The 24,718-nt window shown below is 35.0% G+C and overlaps 2 protein-coding genes across 3 annotated transcripts; both read left to right on the forward strand.

Annotated features, from left to right (window-relative positions):
- The first annotated feature begins 474 nt into the window (after positions 1-474).
- LOC100800799 (V-type proton ATPase subunit a1) lies at positions 475-13,444 on the forward strand. Its single transcript, XM_003539691.4, has 18 exons — positions 475-874; positions 5,138-5,182; positions 5,940-6,059; positions 6,279-6,386; positions 6,722-6,835; positions 6,970-7,143; positions 7,309-7,446; positions 8,306-8,413; positions 8,550-8,657; positions 8,779-8,927; positions 9,129-9,282; positions 9,698-9,858; positions 10,471-10,677; positions 10,768-10,951; positions 11,044-11,127; positions 11,501-11,694; positions 11,785-11,844; positions 12,846-13,444. Exons 1-18 carry the CDS (start codon positions 731-733, stop codon positions 13,048-13,050), a joined length of 2,457 nt encoding a protein of 818 aa, XP_003539739.1. The 5' UTR covers positions 475-730; the 3' UTR covers positions 13,051-13,444.
- A 1,799-nt stretch (positions 13,445-15,243) lies between these two features.
- On the forward strand, positions 15,244-24,709 carry LOC102665298 (uncharacterized). Of its 2 annotated transcripts, none has more exons than XM_006592171.4 (14): positions 15,244-15,698; positions 15,785-15,985; positions 16,099-16,334; positions 16,434-16,525; positions 16,660-16,814; positions 17,097-17,233; positions 17,354-17,545; positions 17,637-19,473; positions 19,588-20,027; positions 20,177-20,245; positions 20,402-21,744; positions 21,844-21,952; positions 22,183-22,263; positions 23,556-24,709. In XM_006592171.4, the coding sequence occupies exons 1-14, from the start codon at positions 15,557-15,559 to the stop codon at positions 23,628-23,630; spliced, it is 5,109 nt and encodes a 1,702-aa protein (XP_006592234.1). In that variant the 5' UTR covers positions 15,244-15,556; the 3' UTR covers positions 23,631-24,709. The 2 variants fall into 2 exon arrangements, with proteins under 2 accessions (XP_006592234.1, XP_006592235.1); XM_006592172.4 differs by having other exon boundaries at positions 20,180-20,245.
- Positions 24,710-24,718: the final 9 nt, after the last annotated feature.

A 24,718-nucleotide genomic window follows, 5' to 3' on the forward strand; every position in this document is an offset into this window, starting at 1 on the left:
AAAAATTTAAAGTTTAAAAATTATGGTTAATACCAAATGGAATATATTCCTTTATTATTAGTCTTTATTATTAGTATAGGGGGAGAGCATTTTAAATAAAAATAAAAAAGGAAAAAAGATTTAAAAGTTAAAAAATAAAAAATAAGATTAATAAAAAAAAACTAACAAACAACATGAAAATAGTGGGTAATTTTTAAAAGAGAATAGTAGAAATTTAAAAATTAAAAAAATAGTAAAATTATCTAAAATTTGTGATACCAAAAAGAGATATTTTCTTTATTAATAATATAGATATAGATGGCAAACTATTATTAATTACTTTAACCAAATTCTCAATTTTTTTATATTCTATTATCTATCTTATATGTTTTACTTCCTATCTCTTGTGTAATTGTGTTATACTTTATAATTTATCGTAAAAATTTAATCTGTCCGAAGACGGCATCACATAATAAACACATATCATGAGGATAAAAAGAGATTCAACCACAGAAAGCACTTGCACTGGCTATATGGAAATAATTTGTTTCAGTGAAAGAGATTCCGTGGGAATAATGCGAATTTTCCAATGGCAGTTGCGGAAGGGAAACTGAAGCAGAGTGCTCTAGTTTAACAAACCCCAAACGCACCCGAATCAAATTCAAACATAGCATAGCCCCACACAACTCACTGACAGAGGAAAACAAAACGGTTTTCTGAGATCTGGAGCCGAAGATCCATTCCCGGGAAAATGGATCGGTTCTTTGGAAACTTGCCGCCAATGGATCTGATGCGCTCCGAGACGATGACCTTCGTCCAGCTCATCATCCCCGCCGAGTCCGCGCACCGCGCCATCAACTATTTAGGCGAACTCGGCCTCCTTCAATTCCGCGACGTAACTTTCTGTCTCTCTCTCAGATCCAATTTCCGTTCCTTTCTTCGAATTGCGTTTTATTGTTTTTGGCGCATTTTGTTTCTTTCGTTTTGCGGAAACGTGTTTTGTCGACGTTAGTTTTGGTGTTCTGTGGCATTTGTTCGAATCGAGTGCGTGAAGAAGGTTTTGCGTTTGCGGCGGCATTGTTTGAATTCGTGTGTTGAGTTTCGGAATCTGGCGCTGGTGCGCGGATTTGTTGGAACTCGTTGTTCTATTGTTGTTTGTTACGTGGTTGATTTGGATTTTGGATGTTGGATGCTTCGCGCGAAGAGTTAATACTAAATATGATCCATCCAGCATTGAAGTGCAATTTTTGTGTTTTTTTAGGAATTCAGAACAAGGGGACCTAGAATTCGAGGTCTAGGAAGCCTCTCAAGCACAAAGGAGAAGAGAAAGAGAGTTTATATTTCTTGTCTACCTTCTTACACGATACATAAGTATTTATAAGCACCATATGGGATGTTGTGTGCAAGATACTACAATAACAGAAATACAGAAAATAACAGAAAAGGTATAACAGAAAGAAAAATGGCGGACAATAGGTAGACAACATCTTCTAGCTAGCCAATGCTATCAAGCCAGCTCAACAACCAATAACTGAATCTGTTAAATGAAATCCCTTACATGCCTCGGTGGATTGATCTTCCTTTGGACCTCTCATTTGTGCCTATGCCTGTAGTATCTTGTTGTCCTCAAGGTGATAGTTATGGTCAAGCTGCCAAATGAGAACCAAGTTCAAACCCCTCACTATATATATATATATATATAAAGAACAATAAGCACCACTGCTACAACAGATGAAATGCAAGACAAGGTTGTTAATTCCTGTATATGAGAAACAAATCTCTTCCACAAGTCGAGGTGAAGAAGCAGCTCCTAGTAATAGGATAGGAACATGTCCACCTAGTGCTTGTTGTGTCTTCTCAAATGCAAGCTTATCAAACAGAGGTGTTGCTTTGTGTGGGGGAAGACCATTTTCTGTGGCTGTCACTCTGTCTGTTACAATAAGTATGTGGTCAAGAAAAACCACTTGAGCCATGAAACCTGTTCCAGTGGAGACAATAATTGAGGTTCCAAGGGTGTTAGACATCATGGTTGCATGGTAGGCAAACATCTCACTCATGTGGTTCTTCAACACTTGACCGATGTTAGGTGGCATTTTACCACTTGGTATAGTGGCTTCTGTCCACAATGCTACTGTGTGCATTACTTGCACAACTTTTAGTGGGAACTTTCCATGAGCTGTTTCTCCAGACAACATTATTCCATCAGAACCTTCTCGAACAACAATTGCTATATTTGATACCTCTGTTCTGGTTGGAGTTGGGTGAACAATCATGCTGTCTAGCATATTTGTTGCCACAATAACAGCCTTTCCCATGGTATGACACAAGTTGATTATCTCTCCCTGCAAAAGTGGAACCTCTTCAATAGGGAGCTCAGTGCCAAGATCTCCTCTGGCAACCATAGCCCCATTAGATGCAGTGATAATCGAATGAAAATTTGGTATAGACTCTGCACTTTCAATTTTTACGATGACATGTATATCAGCACCACAGCTCTTCAAATAATTCTTCAATTCATGAACAAATTCAGCATCCTTAACAAAGGAAACAACATAGAAGTCAACTTTGTTATCCACTCCAAACGTGATATCATCCCAATCCTTCTCAGTGATTGAAGGTAGTGTTGCACAGTTTCCTCTAACATTCAAAAGTCACCTTGACTTGAGCTTTCCTCCATCAACAACTTCATATTTCACAGAATCCTTTGTCTTAGACTTAACAACCATAGACATCATACCACCTTTCCCAAATAGCACACAGGTCCATGTGGCACAAAACAGAATTGCAACTCTCTTATCCAACATCCTTTTTGGATATGCAGAATCATGAAATGTAGGATGCTGTGGAAGCATTTCATGTGGATTGGGTTGGGCATGTGCCAAATATTTGCTCCTTATAGCACCAGAACAAAACCACTTGATAAAGGGGCGCGCAGATGTCGCATCTGCTACCCAGCCTATATCATCAAATAGTTGGCATGCATCAACTACCCAACCATCAAATAAGAGGAAGTAGACATCCAATTGCTTGAGGAACCATAGGGCACAAACATAAGAGTGGGGAGTTTCATCATTGCACAACAATTGAATGTCAATGTGGTTTTTCCGAAATGGTTCCATCCTGGTATAGTGGGATTTGAGCTTTTGGGTGGAAGGGCAAAGATGAGTTAATTTCTGAGATAATGATGATGATTTTAAAATTGGTTGTGGAGACGGGTGTGGGCACGGTAACGAAGGGAAAAGGTCCTGTGGAGGGTAGTATAAGTGCAAGGGTGGTTGGTGGTGGATAGTTGTTTTGAGTGGCTGCAACGGTGATGGAGTCGCCATTGTGAAATCCATGGGCGAATGGCGACTGGTTTTGAGATGGGCCATTTTCTAAAGAATTCGTCCAGTTTGGTGGACATGGTGTTTTGAGTAGCGATGAGGTTGAGTTGATTGGAGGTGAGTTTCGCGATGCCTCTTTGATGTGGTCCATATTGGACTTGGAACGAGTAGAATCAGCTATGGAACTCAATGAAAGCATCAAATGTTAGGAATTCAAAACAAGGGGACCTAGAGTTCGAGGTCTAGGAAGCCTCCCAAGCACAAAGGAGAAGAGAAAGAGAGTTTATATTTCTTGTCTACTTTCTTACATGATGCATAGGTATTTATAAGAAGCATATTGGATGTTGTGTGCAAGATACTACAATAACAGAAATGCAGAAAATAACAGAAAAGGTATAACAGAAAGGAAAATGGCAAACAATAGGTAGACGTCATCTTCTAGCTAGCCAATGCTATCAAGCCAGCTCAGCAACCAATAATTGAATCTGTTAAATGAAATCCTTTAGATGCCTTGGTGGATTGATCTTCCTTTTAGGTCTCTCATTCGTGCCTATGCATGTAGTATCTTGTTGAGCCATTATTCCCTTCCCAACAGTTTTCTTGACTCTAATTATGTTTGAGAGATTGGTTGATGAACAGTTTGGTTGCATTGTTGAATCTATAATATACTTTGTGTTTGAATGTAGACAATTAGGATCAGACTGCTCTACATAATGTGAGTTGAGGGTAAACTGAGTAATCTCAGCCATTGATTAAGTTCTCATGCGTAACTAATCATGGATGCAATAAAATATCAATAATTAATTCAACAACGATTAAGATTACTCATTTTATCCTTATTCACTTTAGAGTAGTCAAATATACACAACTAGACTACTACACGTTGTTGTTGAAATTCTGAAATGGTACTATTTACTTTTCTCATGGTGCGGGTTCTTAGTTCCAAATAAGATTGGCATTCTCTGTTCATTGTCTTGCATTATTCTTTGTTGCATTAAATTTAGGCTCAGAAAGCTAATTTTAGAAACCTGATTATGTTGTTTCCTTTTTTACTTTTGTGACTGTGTATGCCACAACTATTGATAATAGTGAATTCTATTGGTAATCAAGGACAGAATGATGCCACTAACGAATGGTTCACTATGCACATAGTCGTGTCTGAGAACTATGAAAGGGTGATCTAGCGCATGAGGCTCTCACCTAATAGGGTTTGGAGAGTGGAGATGTATGCAGTATTAACCACGCTAGCTGAGAGGGATCTGACCCTGTGACCTCCAAGTCACAAGGCAACAAGGCTTGCCCTTGTATTAGACAACCATGCTGTTCAAAAATTATTATTCATCATTACTATAGTTTTTTTCCTGTCATTAGCATGTTTTTCATATAATAGGACTCTCTTTACAAGTTGCTTCTTCATGTGTGATCTTATTGTAAAAATTGATTCTCTAAAAATTGTTGGAGAACCATACACGGAACATGGGACAATTGCTGTATATCTAGAGAATTGTAGCTCTTTTGGTGGATCCAAATATGTGAAAACTTGGATGTTAATGTTCAATTCTGGTCTATTTTCTCATACATTTTTGCAAGGACAGACTGAAAGTGGGGATATTATTTAAAATTGTGAATAATATATCTTCTTTGCAATATCATATATGATGCTGTATCCTTTTATAAATGATATTTTGAGTGGCAACTTGCAGGGGTGTGTGTATGGAAATATTCTAAGTTTGTTTTAACCTTTCTAAAATTTTTGATTTAGATGTTGATCTTGTAAAATTCTTCTGTGATATTAATCACTGCATTTCTTATGGACTATATTTTCTCATCTGTAGTTAAATGCTGAAAAAAGCCCCTTCCAGAGAATATTTGTTAACCAGGTAATCTACACTGCACCAATTATTCCTGAATGCCCTTAATTTTGTCACCTTTTGGAATGTTAATTCATTAGTAAATTTTTTTGATGCTGACTTAGTCTGCAGTTTGTATTTGAGGTTTTTCTATGGGGCCAGATGTTATGACACTGTTCTTAATTTACTAGTTAGATAAAAAATACATAAGAAAGTCTTCTGTTAAGTACATAGTTTATTTCATGTGAATCGGATTATTATTTTTCAAATTCTCCATATTTGATACTAAAATAAGGAAGAAATTGGTTCAGACTTCAGGAAAGAGTTTATTTTTATTGTTTTCCCTCTCTTTTTCTAGAACTAAACTGAATTTGGTTTATAAAATACTGTCATTGTTGAAATTAATGGGATTAAGGTAGAAGAAATGAAAAAGAGAGATAAAAGAGACTACGCAATATGTTCTCTAATGTATATTGATGTGATGTGATATGTGACTTGAAAGACGAGGCATTAACCTTTGTTTATATATTTGATTCATAATCCTTATTAAATAATGAAACAAATCATGAAAATGGAAACACTCCTAAGAGATCATCAAAGATATTTTAAAATATTTGAAGATATTTAAAATGATATTATGAGATATTTTGATATTCTAACAGACAGATTAACTTTTCATAGTTTCGTTGCACTGGATATATTGTTATGTATCTCCAGAAGTCCTGATTGTGATAATATCCTGTATATATTTTTTATTTACCAACATGAACTGCATTTTGCTTGACAGGTAAAGCGATGTGCAGAAATGTCAAGAAAGCTACGATTCTTCGAGGATCAAATCAATAAAGCTGGTCTAATGTCTTCTCCTTCAGTCTTGCAAACAGATATTTATCTGGAGGATTTAGAGGTCCTTCTCTATTTCACTGTTTTTTCCCCATCAGATGTGATCATTGTCCTAGGTTGTTTTCAATATATATATATATATATATATATATATATATATTGTCTGGCTCCCAGCAATAACATGATAAACTTAAGTTGGTTGTCTGCACTTTTACCAATTTACGTGGATGGTTATCACCATTGAATCTGACACTGTAAGTTCTGTTGATTTGTCTTAAAACAGATACAACTTGCTGAGCATGAACATGAGCTAATTGAAATGAACTCTAACAGTGAGAAACTTCGGCAATCATATAATGAACTCCTGGAGTTCAAGATTGTATTACAAAAGGTATTTTCCTTAGATATTTGTGGTGAGCATACTCTCTTTGAAAGTACTGGAGGTTTTGATATGCTCCCTGTTATTTTTTGGTTATGCTAGTTTCTCCTGTTTGAATTCAGTTAGCCAATAGGGGTCTTTCTGATTGTAACTCAGCATTAGTTATTGGAGATTCTTTTTTGTTGATTCACTTTTCTACTATACTTCTGATATTAATGTATTCTGTCAAATATCAATGATATTTTATTTTTAATTATAAATATAATTCTGTTCTTTTTGATAAAAAATACTACCTGCATACTTTCTCTCATGTACATATGAGATATAATATTGTGGGCATGTTTCAGGCATGTCGTTTTCTTGTTTCAAGTCATGGCAATGCTTTTTCAGAAGAGAGAGAACTGGAGGAGAATGTTTTCTCAAATGGAGACTATATTGAGACACCATTTTTGTTTGAGCAGGTTCCTTGTAACATCTCTTATTACTTTTGATCTTTTTCTGCTATAAAAACTGTAAATTCTGTTACAAGTTTTTTATTTTTTTTCAATTTTATCTTGTAATGTAAGTGAACCGTTATAAATGGTTTATTTTACAGGAAATGAGGCATGCACCATCAGATCAATCTGGTTTAAGATTTATCAGTGGGATAATTTGTAAATCCAAAGTTCTTAGGTTTGAAAGGATGTTGTTTCGTGCCACAAGAGGCAATATGCTTTTCAATCATGCACTAGCCGATGAACAAATCATGGATCCTATTTCAACTGAGATGGTTTTATTCCTTTCTTATCAATTTAAAGAATATTGATAATTTGGCTGTAGCTCTGTTAATCTGTATTTAATTTGTTATTACTTTAACCAATCCCGTGCCCAGTTTGTTTACTTCCCTAATAATTTATCCTCTGTTCTCCTGATGACAGATTCCTGATCTTTTCAGGTTGAGAAAATTGTGTTTGTTGTGTTTTTCTCTGGGGAGCAAGCAAGAACCAAGATTCTGAAAATTTGTGATGCATTTGGTGCAAATTGTTACCCTGTTCCTGAAGATATAAGTAAACAGAGGCAAATAACTTCGGAGGTATGTATGCTCAGATTAAGAAGATATTTTTCCTCTTCGATTATGCATACTCTTCTATCATGACATAGGGGCCATGTGTACTCTAGTTTCTTGATAAAATTGGGTTTTTTTGCTGCTACAGTTTATGTGGGGAAAAAATTGTTGTCTGAACTTCAATATGTTTATATTGTTGAGATCTCACTTCAACTAGAGATATATGACTAATGTGGTCCTTATAAGGCTTGGACATTCCTCACCTTATAAGCTGGTTTTGTGGGGTTAAGTCCTAATTCCAAATTCGAAGATTATATCAAATCTTATCCTAGATCCGTTTTTGGGTCACCTATATTTGTCTACGCTGTAGATGTTTATTCCTAGGCATGGGGAAGTGTTGTTATTGGTCTGCAAATAGTCAAGTACGCAAAGAGATAGAGAGAGGGTGCCAGAAGTAGAACATGGCAAGAGAGCTGACTAATTGGAAAAAGAAAATAATCATGAAAATAAAGTGGAGCTCCATATTTAAGGAAATACAGCAGCTGAAGTGGCAGGCCACTGGTACTGCTCCAATATCATGTTCAGCTTACAAGGTTTAGGTAGGAAAAAAAGGAAAAGAGAAAATGGAGGTTGAATAATCTGAATTTGATTCGATGCGATACAAAAAGACAAAGAAGTAAACCCTATTGATAATTTAATATGAATGCTAGAATCCTAAGTTTAATCGATTAAGGAAACAAATCATGACATAATGAAATATGAAAACCATTTCTAGAGATATTCTAAGCAATTCTAAGATACTATAGTGATATCAGAGAATATTTTTTCTAGATATTCTAATAGAGATTGTATGATTTCTAATAGAGAATATAGTTTATGGTTACAGGTTTCATCCCGTCTTGCTGACTTAGAGGCAACTCTGGATGCTGGGATTAGGCATCGGAATAAGGCTCTAGCTTCTGTAGGAGGCCATTTAACAAAATGGATGGACATGGTAAGAATTAGCTACTGAATATATTCTTGTTCCTTGTGATGTAGCTGCATGGCATTCCTAATACTTGATCTGCCTTTGCAAGTGATGGGTATTTTATTATGAACCTATAGCTCTCATTCTTATCATCTTGTCCTAGGTAAGAAGAGAGAAGGCTGTGTATGATACACTGAACATGCTAAATTTTGATGTCACCAAAAAATGTCTTGTTGGAGAGGGCTGGTGCCCTATATTTGCAAAAACACAGGTATCTTTCCCCCTTCAAATTTGTTGGATCCTCACTATTTTTTTTTCCCTTTAATTTTTTAGGACTTCAAAACTTTGATTCCTATTGCCCATTAAAGAGATTGCATCTTTTGATTTTCCAGATTCAGGAGGCACTGCAGCGTGCAACTTTTGACAGTAGTTCTCAAGTTGGCATAATCTTTCATTCAATGGATGCACTGGAATCACCACCTACATATTTTAGGACCAATAGTTTCACAAGTCCATATCAGGAAATTGTTGATGCATATGGGTGAGCCTAATATATAATATGTTTATTAGCTGCAACATGAGTATGTTAATGTATTGAAATAAATTACTTTCTTTGAAGTTAGAAATGCATGACGATGTGCTATGCCCATGTCAATAGATCAATAGGATAGAACTGCTATTCTGCGATTTTGCTATAAAAACTGAAAAGACTCCTAGTCCTAATGAGCCTTGTACTTGGCAGTGTTGCAAGATATCAAGAAGCAAATCCTGCAGTTTATACCACTATTATATTCCCATTTCTTTTCGCGGTTATGTTTGGTGACTGGGGTCATGGAATTTGCCTGTTGCTGGGAGCGTTGGTTCTTATAGCACGTCAAAGCAAGCTCAGCACTCAGGTAATGCCATTCTAACTTTGACATAAATAAAGTAGCAATGGGAGGATTATACCAAAAAATATAATGAGTGTGTTGTCATTATGGTTAGTTAATCTTTGCGAAAAAACTTATTAATGATATATCAAATTTGATCGAGATTCTTTTCCATCTGATTGAAGTAGGATCATCGTATTAATGTTCAGAGTTGAGTATCCAGTGTTTTCTATGATTTAGTTGATAAACACCACAATAGTTGACATTTTTTTTTTATAATTATTATGATTTTATGTCTTTAAATATCTTGAAATGTATTATGGTTGGTAATAAATCTATTGTACTGCATACTAGTGTAAATGAGTTGCACAATATCCTTTATTTTTGTTCTGTTCTTGGCATTGGAATTAAGTACCTAACAATTATATTTGATTTCTGCCAGCGACTTGGAAGCTTTATGGAGATGCTATTTGGTGGGCGTTATGTGCTACTTTTGATGTCACTATTTTCAATCTATTGTGGGTTAATCTACAATGAATTCTTCTCAGTTCCTTATCACATATTTGGTCCATCTGCTTATAAATGCCGAGATAACTCATGCAGGTGTCTTTTATTTCTCTCTCTCTTTTGTGCCAGTTTTATTTCTTTTTTTTGGTTTCCATTATGTAGATAAACAATGCATTAGTTGTTTGTGTTTTAGGTTGCCCTTTCTATTTTCTGTTTTTTAATTGAAACATACAATCAACCATTCAATTCCTGGTAATGACTCCTTGATTACTGAATTCTATTTTTGCTAAAATACAAATGTTGATTCAAATCATTCTGCTATGCAGCAGTCATGTATCACCAATTCCATCCTGGGAAGAATCTTTTGGCTTGACACCATCAGATGTGTTTAGTCACACTTCTAAGAGAGTTGCCTTAATGTCTAATTGTCTGTATCTTATGACTGTTTACCTTGAAAAACTGAAGTTCTTAAATTGATTCTCATTTCACTTAAAAATATTACCTTCAAATCTGCATCATCAGAAATAATTTCATTTGCATCTCTTCCACAGTCTGCACTCTTCAGTTATGCTTTCTGTTTTTGCTCCTTTCCTCCTTCAAATTGTGCTAATTTTTTGCTATATTGTCAGAGCTTGCATCAATTGGAAAGTTGTTTTCTAGCCAGGTTTTAACTTGGTGTGTGATTTTTTTTATCATTCTCCACCCCAGGGATGCACATACTATTGGCTTAGTAAAATACCGAGAACCATATCCATTTGGTGTGGATCCCAGTTGGCGGGGAAGTCGTTCAGAGTTGCCTTTTCTAAACTCTCTCAAGATGAAGATGTCCATTCTGCTGGGTGTGGTGCACATGAACTTGGGAATTCTTTTAAGTTATTTCAATGCTCGTTTCTTTGGCAATTCGCTGGATATAAGGTGCTCGCTTTTCTTCTAACTTCTCCCAGCAGTTACTTTTTGCTTTCCTTTGAGTAGAATGTTGTAACTTAATCTTCATGATGCTTTTAGGTACCAGTTTGTGCCCCAGATGATTTTCCTTAACTGTCTATTTGGGTATCTTTCCCTTCTCATCGTTGTCAAGTGGTGTACTGGCTCTCAGGCAGACCTTTATCATGTAATGATTTACATGTTTTTAAGCCCTTTTGACAATCTTGGTGAGAATCAATTATTCTGGGGCCAAAGACCACTTCAAGTATGATTCACTTCTTTGCTTCTTTATTGCTTAATAATTGTTGTTCCATTTCCTATTTTACATCATTCCAAATTACTGTTTATGATATGCAGGTTGTGTTATTGCTTTTGGCTGTAATTGCAGTTCCATGGATGCTCTTTCCAAAACCTTTTATACTAAAGAAGCTTCATAATGAGGTGCCGCTTTTGCCTCCCTTGTGTGTGATTTTATTGCTTGAATATTGAGAACTTTGTTCACTAAAATTCTTGTTTACATTTTAATATGCCTACATTACATATAAATCCTTGTTGGTTCAATTTCCCCTTTCGACTGGATTTTTGCTTAAGGTTGTCAAATTTAAATTCTCTTTTGAGGTCCATTATAAGATCATTTTTCTTCAGACTAAAATATGCTAGTTTCAAAACACTTACAACTTCTATTGGCTATACAGACATTGTTTTAGCTATATAGTTGCCCTTGTCCTATACTTTTGATGGCATCTAGTTATTAAAGAAGCAATGCGGGGAGTTTGTGAAGATTATTAATCTTTTATCTTTGATGATAATATAGAGATTTCAAGGACGCACTTATGGTGTGCTTAATAACTCTGAGGTTGATCTTGAGTTGGAACCAGATTCTGCCAGGCAACATCATGAGGAATTCAATTTCAGTGAGGTTTTTGTTCACCAAATGATTCACTCCATTGAGTTTGTTCTAGGTTCAGTTTCAAATACAGCCTCATATCTACGACTTTGGGCATTAAGGTTTGGTCAGCTATGATTGTCTCATTGCATTGGGTCCTTATTATATCAAAAAAATTTATCCTTTGTTGATATTTTTTTACCTCTTTGCAGCTTGGCTCACTCAGAACTTTCCACCGTTTTTTATGAGAAAGTCCTGTTACTTGCTTGGGGGTGAGTTTGATTCATAAACTTTCATTAATACAATGTACTATTTTTTGAGCTCTTTATTGAGATTTTCTATTTTTTTATTTATTTTTGGATCCCCCTCCCCATCCAATGTGCATCCTGTAATAGACAAGAAAACTGTAATTTATAATTAAACTTATCTGAATGGTTATCATGAAATGCCAAATAAAGGAAGGTTTTAATAGTCCACAAAACTTCACTTGATCTTTGGGCAGAGAGGAATCTAAGTACAGCATCAGGAAAATGTAATATTTTTATTGTGTGAACATGAAGAAGAAGGGTGCTGGCAATAAATGGCATCATTTATATTTATCAAATTGCATAAATTTTTTATGTTAAAGTACTTTTTTTATGTTCAGTCTTGGGTGGTAATAGCATACCTTAGTTTTGATGAATTTTCTTGTTACCGTGAAAGTAACCTTCATAGATATTATTATTCCTAGTTTGAGATCATAGTATGGAATGGGTATCATTGTGGTGGACAGTTAGAAACTTTTTTTCAACAGGGATAAGTCAGTAAGATATTTCTATGGTGCAGAGTAGTTTTTGAACAGATAAATGTATTTATGGCTTATTCTATTGGTGCTATTGTCATTAAAAGTATGACTGACAAAAGTATCTTAATCAATACCTGTGTAGCCATTAATGAATTTTGCACGAGCCACTTGCTAGTCTTTTTTTTGTTTAATTCTTCACTTGCTAGTTTATATTAGTGTGACTTCTGATGAGCACCTGATTCGGAGTTGTGAAGATACAACTATGCAACTAGTCTCCACATATTGTAAATATAAAAATTATGTATGTTTTTGGAGTTAAATTGAAGAAATTTTAGTTAAAACTAATTCAGAGCTGCATGAAAAAACCCTCTTTCATGTCTGCATTCTTTTGTTGGATATTTTAGGCTTATGACTTATCCATGTATTATGTTTGCATTCCTTTTTGGCATTTTTCTCTATTTAATTGTTGATATCATCGTTCATTAACAGGTATGACAATCTTGTCATTCGGTTAGTGGGGCTAGCTGTTTTTGCCTTTGCAACTGCCTTTATACTACTAATGATGGAGACTCTCAGCGCTTTTCTTCACGCCTTGCGTCTTCACTGGGTAGAATTTCAGAATAAATTCTACAGCGGTGATGGCTACAAGTTCAAACCTTTTTCCTTTGCCTCCTTAACAGAGGATGAAAATTGATCCGTTTTTGTCTTTCTTGGTCTATTGGCAAATATGTGCAAAGAGTATATACGTAACTAGAAGGAACACGGCAAGAATTTGTGGGATTCAATTTAGTGGTTACTATGGGTGCTGGGTTTGGCCTAGCAACAATATCCAAGCCATTTTTCCCGTGGCTACTGCTGGAGTATTGGACTGCATCTAATTTTTCTTTTTCTTTCTTAGAGTAGGAAAATGGGAAGAGATTAGTGAATGGAATTGTTAGACTAATTTTGTGAAAAAGAAGTCCATCTTAGTTTAGCTATTGGTTATTTGGGATTACACATATACACATAATGTAGCGCGGGCTTTCCTAGGATGTAGTCATGTATGACTCTGATTTTTTTTTGTAATGATTAATCACAAGTTTTAATCCCATCTCTTTTGCAAGGTTTAGTCAGAAAACATGATGCCATATGTATGAATTTGTCATGTAAGCCGGCCGGACCCTAGGAATAAAATTTGAATTAGTTTGTGAGCCTCTTCGGTAATGAAATAAGTGATGTTACACACCTTTTTTTTTATTACTTTTATTAGCAGTTCTGTCTGGTTATGTATTATCTGAGTAATTCATTCAATAACAATACATGCATTTACATTTTATACACAAAAAATCATATTACCATGTCCCTCTAAAATAAAAGATTTCATGTAAATAGTATTTCAAATACTCGTTTTATAAAGAAATAAAAATAATAATAATAATAAATAGAATCTAATGTAGGATGAAATGGAGTTAGAATTCCAAAAAATGTATATGAATTTCCTATTTCTTAATGTATCTCTAGCAATTCCTAATATGAATGTTCTGAAATTATAATTATTAGTTATTTCAATCCTTCAAATTATGAAGAAAAAAGTCCTTAAAATCATCAACACGCTGAAACTAAAATAACTAGCTTTTGGATCTTGTGTGGATTTGGGGTGAAAAGATTGAAATACGCGGCTTTGTAAATTGGAACTAGACAGGTACTAATCATTAGTCATTTAGTTTCTAATAATAAAAATTTATCAATTTGATCTTAACTTTTGATCGTTATTAGTCATTTTAATGGGTATCAATCTAGTTCCTAATTTTGCTATGCATTAGTCAACTTGAGTCTTAACATTATTGAGTAAATTGACTTATGATTGCAAATTCTCAGTCTAGATTGAATTTGTAATGTTAAGGACTAAATTCACCAGTGATACCAATTTCAGGGATTAAATTGGATGACAATTATAAAAGTAAGATTCTTTAATATGCATTATAAAAAAATATATATACTATTACATGGGTGGATTCTTAAATATTCAAATTGTGATCAATACTACAAGAAATTACGACAAAGAAATGAATATTGTTAATTCAATCTTAAACTAATATTTATAACTTAATCTTGATAACCATTTTATTGTTTTTCGTTGAAAATGCATTAGAGATGTCTCTCCAAGCATCGAATTTACAAAAGAAAGAAAGAAAAAAAGTTGAACGAGTAGTAAAGAAAAGAAAGAGATAAAAATAGGCTAATAGATCCATTTAGAAAAGTGGTAAGGTGATTAATAGACCCCAACAAAAAATTATTTTTGGTTCTTATCAATCACCAAACTACCCTTCTCTGTCTCATCCTTCTCCACCTCTCATATCTTCATTTTCTCTTTCTATTTCCCTTTCTTTATACATTTTTTCTCTTTTTTCTTTTCCTCTCTTCATTCACATGTTCTTAGGTTTTTTTTTCATACTCAAAACAGAATGATGATTTTTTTTCCACAACGAAATCAATTTCATTTTTTTCGATTTTGTTGTTACTCAATGAAATAAGATTTCATTGGTTTTGTTACACAATGAAGTTAAAATTTCATTGTCTAGTGCATTGTAACATTTTTTTAAGAAAAAAATATTAAATAGAAGTGTTTGTTGTATGTACTAGATTTACACTTTCCTTGTATTGTTATTTTTTGACCTCCTGCTTAACTGAATCATGATTTCATTGTGGAGTTTTTCCTCTATATTAAAATGTCTATGAAATAGTGATTCTTAAGAGGGTGCAAGAATTTTATATAAAGGAAATCTTGTGCACAATTCTCATATTTCTTGTTATACAACAAAATCACGATCTCATATTACTATTCCGAAATAAATAATTTTAAAATTTTGAAGAATGGAAGGACCAATAACAAAACATATTTGGGGCCAAGAGCAACTCCCATGTGGTAATAACTAACTAACGACCAGATCCGGTGTAGCTCAATCACATTTATCAGCCACGCTGACACTACCGTTGGATGGTTTTTCGTAAATCCACAACACCCTCGTGCCTTATCTCGTAAAATCCGCATCACTAACGTGCCAAAACCACAATGGTGGTTCCCGCTTGCCATCGTTTGAAATTGCGAACGAATTTGCAGAAGCACACACACTCACACTAACGGATCCAATCCATTTCACACCAAATTCAAAAGTACAACTAACACAAAAGAAAAGAAGTGATATCATATTATCATATTCATGGATTCCATTTCTAACCTTCCGCTCCTAGAGATGGCAGGCGAAGACGATTCGTTGCTCTTCGATGTTTCCGCAGCGTCCTCCACCGACGTTTTCTCTTGCTCCCCTCTCCTACCTCTCAGATCTAATCCTCCTCAATCCGGTTAGGGTTTTTCTATTTCGTTTTCTTTTTTGAATTTCTGGATAATTTGTGATGAGTAATTGTTGATTTGTGTAATGCACCTGCAGAAGGAAGAGAAGGTGGCGGTGCGGATTCCAGAAATCTGAGTTCCTCGGTTAGTGACAGCGCAAGCAAAGAGAACGCTGATTGGAACACACCGCAGAAGCTTAGCTTGGAGCCTCAGCAAATGAAGAAGAGGAAGAAGAAAGGAGGCGGTTACAATTTGCGCAAGAGCTTGGCATGGAATCGAGCTTTCTTTACCGAAGAAGGCATTCTCTTCTCTCCATTGCCCATTAATTAACTGTGAAAGATTGATTAACATTTAACACTAATTGTTATCCATTAATTAATTGATGGATTGATCCCGAACCCTACTTTTCAGGTGTTTTGAACCCGGTAGAGCTTTCTATGATAAGTGGCACTGCCACTCCCAAGGCAGGGTTGAATTTGGAAGTAATCCATGAAGAAGAGTGTGTTGGCAATTCAATAGAGTTGCAGGACATTGAAGAAAATTTGTTCATGCATTCATCCGATGCTGTTCCTGTTAAAGATAGAAAGATTGGCTTATCTCCAAAGCCTGCTGCATTAGCTAAAGCTTCTCCAGCCCCGGTTTCCAAAGTCGGTCTTTATATGCTCTTTGCGCAAATGATGATAGTTTATTGAAATTGAACTCTGTCTGATTTCTGTCACACATTACTTTGGATGCTTGTTTGTTAGGCAAAGAGGAAAGTGCTTACTGTCAATGACTCAGTTGGCAACAGATCTAAACGCAATGCTTGTCCTCCACGGATGCCAGTAGCTTCGTCCTCATATCCTTCCCATTGCTTGTTTAGGATAGATATTAAGTGGAGTGTCTTATATTATGCCTGTTCTATGGAATTGAGTTGTCTTGTGTTTCTTTATCTGTTGCATTATGGAAGAGTTTACCTTAACCCCTTTGCAAACTAAAAAAACCTGACACAGTAAAAGCGCCAAGTAAAGAATTGAAAGTTACTAGGATACCTGGTCCAAAATCAGATATTTCTGCAAGTGCAACAACTGCTAGGAGTGGAATGTTGATCACTGGTTCCTTGAAGAGAAATCAGAATGCTCGTCCTGGTTTGTTCTGCAACTTGTGTTTGTTTCTTTTTTTTATCCTAGGAACTTTGACAAGACTGAACAAAGAGAATCAAGAGATATAATTTCAAGTATCTTTATTGTACTCTTGCATAATACAACGTGAAAATGGATCATATAACAAATTTAATTTTGATTGAGGTTTGTAATCTCAATGAACTTCGCAAATACAGGTTTCTCTTGAGTAACCAACTATCAAATTCTAACCTTAACATGAGATGATTTTATTGGTAATATTTTGTTAATTTTGTTTCTCCTCTACAGCCACTAATCTTCAGAAGCAAGCTGTAGTAAAAGGCCTATCCAAAAATCCTAAAACTGTCCCAAGTAACCCAAAAGTTGGCCTGGCTGATAAATGTTCAGTTACTAGAACACTTGCCAAGCAGGCTAGGAAACATTTGGTAAGGAAGTCAAGAGTCTGTAATTTTTTAACATTGATCACTTGTTCCATCAAGTTTTCAATTCCTTTTATTTAACTATTAGGCACATGATTTGTCTCTTGAAATTGGTTGACTGCACAGGATAACTCTGTTTCAAAAACACATCTACCATCCAGAATGCATCAATCAGGAACTGAAGCAAATAAGGAGTCAGAAGCTTGTCTTCCACAAGGTGTTTCTGACATCAGTGAGAAAAAGCAACAGACACAGATTCAAACAACAAAATTGTCGGGCCTGCGTATGCCATCTCCCTCATTGGGATTCTTTTCTCTAGTATGTTGGTTGTGGTTGGTCCTTATTTCATATTTAGGGGCATGTATCAGTAAAATAATGCTCATATTCATGCTTGTTACTGCTTTTGCAGGAAAAAACTCCCAGTTCACATAGCCAATTACAGAAAAGCTCTAAACCTTGCAAACCTGATAGTAGTAACATTCCTAAATTACAGAATTTAGAAACAAATTCTGTTAATGAGGCAAGACTACCGCATGCACCTGGAATAAGGTCTCAAATTGTCAAAGGTGCAGCAAAGAATTGCACCAATGTATTAACCCTTTTAGATGTAAAGTCAGAACCAAGGATGCAAGTGGATAATAAGCAATTGGCTGGTGTAGAAGTGGAACATAGCTCTATGGGCTCTGAAAAAATAAGCAAGCAAGAAAAGGTTGAAAACAATCTTGAACATGTCAACATAAAATCTAAGGATCAAGGACAATTACATAGAAGCGATAATGCCTCTAGCATGGAGAATGTGATATTCCCTAGACATGAAAAGAAGCTTCTTTCAGTGAGTCAAACCCAAGAGCAGTCAGAGAAAGAGGCTGATCACCCTGACGTTTTGTCAAACGAGTATCAATCTGTATTTCAGGAATCACAGTCTATGGATAGTCATGGCATGCAGAGAAATTTACTAATGAAAGCTAGTATTTCAAATACTGTGCATAATGCCATGGGACAAGATGAAGATGAACAACTCAAACTGCTGGCTTGTGATGTTCTTACTTCCAATGAAAGTTTTGTGCTACAGGAAAATCATGATACTTCTTTTAAGGATAGTAGACTCTCTGAAGAGTTCAAGGAATACAATAGTGTCGAGACTGCACTTTTAAATTATAGTCTTGTTGATTTGAGTGAAACTGTTTTGGGGGGATCTATACAAGAAATCCCCCTTAAGAATACTGAACAGGTGAATGGTGATGCTACTGATTTTGTTACAAGTGGAGGAGATGCACAAGTGCATTTATTGAACGGGAATCTCTCAGTTGAGTGCAATGAAAGCACTGAAAGTAGTTTAGAGGCAGTTAATCAGCAGTTACAGGGGGAACAACTCAAGACTACAAGTGCTGGTATTGTAGGAGAAATTAGTTCATCAAAAGATGAATCACATGTAAATAGTTGTCAACTAGTTCATATGACAACCTTATCTTCCAAAGGTTCTCCTCAGAAGTCTATACCAGAAATCAACTGTCCTGCTGAAAGTGAACCAAAAGCCGAAATTGAAGACTGCCAGTTTCCAGTAGATGATCAATCAGGTTTCATTCTGACAAGACCAGTGTTGGAAGGATGTGAGAAGGTTATTGACCCAATAGCAATGCATGAGAGTTCTCAAGCATTTGAATTGGATACTTTAAGTGAAGATTGTGTGGCTGTTTCTGCACCTGCTTGCAACACTGTGGTAAGCAATGTTTCTCAGGAAAGCAAACCTTTTCAAGAGAATCTCCACTTTACTTCCCAACTATGTCCAATGGTAAAAGCTGATTTTGATTCGAGTAAAAATGAAATGTCAGCCAATAACTGCTGTACGATTTCTGAGTTGCAGCTTAAAGATGAGGATTCTTCTAAGGATGCTTCAATACACAATGATGTTTCGTTTGATATCCCTGGAAACTTTGAGCAACAAATTAGCAAGACCATATATTCTAAATCCAGCAAAATACTTTGTGAAGGTGAGAGTTTAGAGCTAAATCATGGTCACTTGCTTGATCAGGGTGAATTTTGTGAAGTATCTGCAGATTTCATTTCAAACACCAAAGATTCTATCATTATTGAAGCTGGAAAATCCTCTGGCTGTTTACAACATACACTACTGGCTCAGTTAGTCCAAGAAGTTGATCACAGTAACAGAGAGATTGAAGAATCTCATGTGGAAGATGCACAAGTACATTTGTTCAATGAAAATCCAGTGGCATACAACTGCAACTGTAAGCACTGCCTTCTTGTTACAAATGATAAGTTTCCATTGTCAGATAACAATAACATAAATGTAAATTCTCATCTTTCTGATTTTCATAGGCCTGGTGCTGTTGTTGGTGTAGGTTCGGAGAATGTTAATAACATACAACACTTAGATGGTGACAGGCTGCCCACAAGTATTGCTTCTTCTGAAGAAATCAAGAAAACAAATTTATCTGAGGGTGTCCTAGAAGGATGTGATATCCATACAAGTGATCACAATGCTTCCAATCATCATATTCAGGTTATGCCTGAAAACAAAGATGAAAATATTGATGTGGATGAAAGGGAAGAGCTTTTACGAATGGATGATTTAAAAGAAGGTTCTTCTGACATATTGCCATTAGTTGAAGTTCAACTCAATGACAACGTGATATCTTCTGAATCCAATTCTTCTATAGAAGTGAGCAAAGATTCTTTTACAGACATGGTTGCTTGGAAATCTGAGGAGCATTGTTCTTTGAGTGAAAGGTCAAACTTCCCGGCTTCAGATAATTTAACCTTCAACACAGGAATCCTGCAGGTCTGTGAAGTTAGTTCATCGAACACTAAAATATTTTCTGATGAAGCTGAAACTAATATCTTTGAGAAAATTGAATCTTAAAATTTTAATAATTATTCTTTTGGTATATTTTTGTTGCATGTTAGTCAAACTGTTTGTGTTGCATGTAGAAGTTGAATCAAAATGCCCCCCATGGAGATTGGCCGGAAACTGTTTCTGCAACTGCTTGCGACACTAAGGTAAACGATGTTACTCAAGAAAGCACACCTTTTCATGAGAATGTTGTACAAAATCTCCACTTTACAGCCCAACTATTTCCAATGGTAAAAGAAGATTTTAATTCCAGGGAAAATGATATATCAACTAATAACTGCTGTACCATTTCTGAGTTGCAGCTTAGAGATGATGGTTCTTCTAGGGATGCTTCAATGCACTATGATGGTCAATGTGATGTTACTGGAAACTTTGAGCAACAAACTAGCATGATTACATATTCTATAGCTAATGAAATGCTTTGTGAAGATGAGAGTTCAGTGCAAAATCATGATCACTTGGTTGATCAGATTGATTCTTCTGAAGTATCTGCAGATTTCATTTCAAACACCAAAGGTTCTATTGGTAATGGAGCTGAAACCCCCCCTGGCCATTTACAACATACACTATTGGCTCAGTTAGTACAAGAATTTGATCACACCAACAGAGAGATTGAAGAATCACATCTGGAAGTTGCACAAGTGCAGTCATTTGCTGAAAATCCAGTGACATACAACTGCAGCAGTAACCACCATCTTGCTGTTACTGATGATAAATTTCCATTGGCTGATAACAATAATATAAATGAAGATTTTCATCTTTCTGAGTTTCAAAGGCCTGGTGCTGTTGTTGGTGTAGATTCCCAGAATGTTGATAACATACTTATTGCTTCTTCTCAAGAAATCAAGAAAACAAATTTATCTGAGGGTGCATTAGAAGGATGTGATATCCATACAAGTGAGCAGAATGCTTCTAATCATCATATTCAGGCTATGCCTGAAAACAAAGAAGGAAATCTTGATGTGGATGAAAGGGAAGAGCTTTCGCAAATGGATGGTGCAAAAAAAGGTTCTTCAGACATATTGCCATTAGTTAAAGTTCAACTGAAAGGTTCCCAGAAGGTTGATAACATACTGAACTTGGATGTTGATTGGCTGCCCACAAATATTGCCTCTTCTGAAGAATTCAAGAAAAAAAAATTATCTGAGGGTGCATTAGAAGGATCCGATATCCATTCAAGTGAGCACAATGCTTCCGATCATCATATTCAGGCTATGCCTGAAAACAAAGATGAAACTCTTGATGTGGAAGAAAGAGCAGAGCTTTTGCAAATGGATGATGCGAAAAAAGGTTCTTCAGATATATTGCCATTAGTTGAAGTTCTACTCAATGATAATGTTGTATCTTCTAAATGCAATTTTTCTATAGAAGTGAGCAAAGTCTCTGTTACTGACGTAGTAACTTGGAAATCTGAGGAGCATTGTTCTTTGAGTGAAAGTTCAAACTTACCAGCTTTAGATGATCTAACCTTCAACACAAGAACCCCACAGGTCTGCGAAGTTAGTTCATTGAACAGTACAATTTTTTCAGATGAAGCTGAAACTAATAATATCTTTGAGAAATATGAGTTTCCAAATACAGACATGCAGCACCAGTCAAGTGGCAATATTTATTCTGCAGAAGACAGCAGCAAAATAATTTGTTTGTGAGTATCTCAGTTCTTGAAAATATTTGATCAATTACGCTTTGGCAATCCTTTCATTTGACAAATTGAGTGATATAATATTAATTTTTTGAATGGCAGGGAGGATTCTGCAACTAAAAGCAAGCAAGAAGTTCCTACTGTGAAGCCTCCACCAAATGCTGCTCCGTTTTCAGATGAATGGTTAGCTGCAATTGAAGCTGCTGGAGAGGTGAGTAAGATTTCTTGCTACACCTGCACATTTTTTATGACTGATTAATCATGCATGGCGTGTTGTTTCATGCCACTTCAGTGTTGAGTGTTGTTTTCCTGTTTGTATTGCATGTGAAAGTTGAATCAAATTTTTGTTAGACTTAGCTTCACTATATTATGCCATTAGTTCTTTGAAATGTGGTAGACTATCTTTTGATGTTAGATTCATCTTACACCTCGTGTTTACAGGAGATTTTAACGATGAAAAGCGGTGCTGTACAAAATTCTCCCCCTGACAAGCCTCAGCAAGAACCAGGTCCTTGGTCCCCGGTAGGTTCATTCTTCAGTATCTAATTCTGATTCAAATTATAAGCATAAAGCTCTAGCGTGAATAGTTGACTTTTTCTTCTTTAAATTGGATACTAAAGTATAAGATTTACACCTTACCTACGGATTCCCTCACCTGAATTGTGTTTACATAATAGATCAGTATCTCTCTTTTCACGGTTTAAATATTGGAAACCCCATCAATATTTATAAATAGGTTTAAATTTATTATTGATCCCTAATAAATACTTGATTTTGTGTTTGTTTTCTAATAAATTTTTGTTTTCATTGAGTTCCTAATAAAATAACAATTTCATTTTTTGTTCTTGATATTTTATTTTAGTCCCTGATAAATTGATGAATTTCGTGTTTATTTCTTGATAAATTAGCAAATTTTGTTTTAGTCCCGACTAATAACAAATGAAAAAAAAATTATCAAGAAACAAATACAAAATTCGCTAATTTATCAGGAATTAAAAAAAATTCAAGTATTAGAAACAAAATTATTTTTTTATTAGAGACTCAATTACAAAACAAAAATTTATTAAGGAGTAAGCTTCAAATTCGAATATTTATTAGAGATAAAAACATATTTTAGTCTTGTAAATATTCATGGAAAGATGCGCACAAAATTTTGACCTAACGAAGTCACGTGAAAAATCTAACATGTGAGACATTTCCTACAAACAACACAACCTAAAAGAACTTATAAAATAAAAAGAGCAAGCATAAAGCAGCTATCCACTTCCACTGCTGCAGTGCCTGTGTCTTTGTAGTTTCAGAAAATATGAAAAATAAACAAGGAACAGACATCGTTTATTGTAGATGTTCCCTGGACCAGAATGGGAATATTCTCTATATTCATTTCATCCTCTTCGATGGTGATAGGGGCCAACCTCTGCCTGCTTTATTAAAATGGGATTTTTTGCAATCTATTTTGACGTGTCATCTCTCCAGAACTTAATCCTTCTTAACTTCAAAAGATGTAATTTGCATGAGAACAGCATTTGATATTGGTATTCCTGTGATTATCTTAACTTAAAAATGCCTTGCCAGCTTTACACCAATGTAACATTAAAATCTACCCAATCCTTTTTCCTTATCTTTGATGTCTTGATAATCAACTCAGTTTCGCTTTATTCTTCCTTATTGCTAACTATAATATTTTCTAGTTGAACATCTAAGAAGTTGCATTATTACTGTTACTTTCCCTATTTCGTTCGTTGTCTATGCTTTGCATTTGGACTATATATTATTCAGTATTTAATTTATTTGTTTCATTTTGGTTTTTGCAGGTGAGACGCAAGAATCAATCGATTGGACCCTTTGATTGTACCAAACACAATATCCAGCATTCCAGTTCAGAATGATATAAAACTGGGATTTAATCTTTATTAATCACTAACCATTTTTTCATTGCTTGAGCCAACCCTTCAACCGCTTCAAAAGTTAGAAGACGTTGTACGGAGCAAAGTGCTACGCATGTAGAATTAACAATTATGCCTTACTCTGAAGATGCTTAATAAATAATACACTTATTGCTCTCAAATTGTAAATGATATTTGTGTACTTGTTTTTACTTTATAGAATTCTAGTTTTAAAAGTTTCCCACAAGGTATAAGGTGAGACATATACTTTGGTGTCCTATAAACTCTAGGTTTTTCATCACATTTTCATGTTCCTGTGTTTGTTGTCCTTTTGTTAATGAAATTTGAAAGAAAAAAAAATGTCCTATCCATTTTTACTGTACAAAAAACAGAATCTTCACATGTTAAAGAATTTAATTTTTACAGGCTCGTAAAACTCACATTATTATTTAATGATATGCTACTAAAATATTTAATAAACTTGAACATTTTATGTACTGTTAAACTTATCAAATAATGTAACAACATATTAATTAATTACACAATAGCGCAAAATTCTTTTACATTGACATGCGTTTAAGTTAAACTATTTTGCTTCCCATGAACTTCACCCTTTTCCTTTCTTTCAAACAACCCGAGATTGAGAATTGTAAAAAAGCTTTCCTCCTTACCATGATAGATAAAGATATCAATGTTTTTTTTTATCGATAAATACCAATTTAGTAGAATGTTCATTTTTTTAACAGAAGATATGAATACATACCCTCAAGCCTTAAACCTTCTGTCTGCACATCTCGTGTATCCATTCCAAGTAGCATTTTTTTGTTGTGTTGACTTATCTGACGCGAGTATTACAGAAAACTATGAAAAGTCATGATGCATTCAATTTTCTGAACCATAAAGGAAGTACTTTTCTATAAAAAAAATGCTCACTGAATTCAAATCCACTATACAGATAATATAGCAGAAAATAGCTAAAATCAAGGTAGCAATAAGTTACGATGCAAATAACATGAGCAACATACTTGATGAGTTACCCGAGAAAACAGTCACACAAAAAAATAAAAATAAGATTTAAATATCTTTTTAGT

The sequence above is a fragment of the Glycine max genome, chromosome 12 (assembly GCF_000004515.6).
Source record: "Glycine max cultivar Williams 82 chromosome 12, Glycine_max_v4.0, whole genome shotgun sequence".
In the NCBI taxonomy this organism is placed as follows: Eukaryota; Viridiplantae; Streptophyta; class Magnoliopsida; order Fabales; family Fabaceae; genus Glycine; species Glycine max.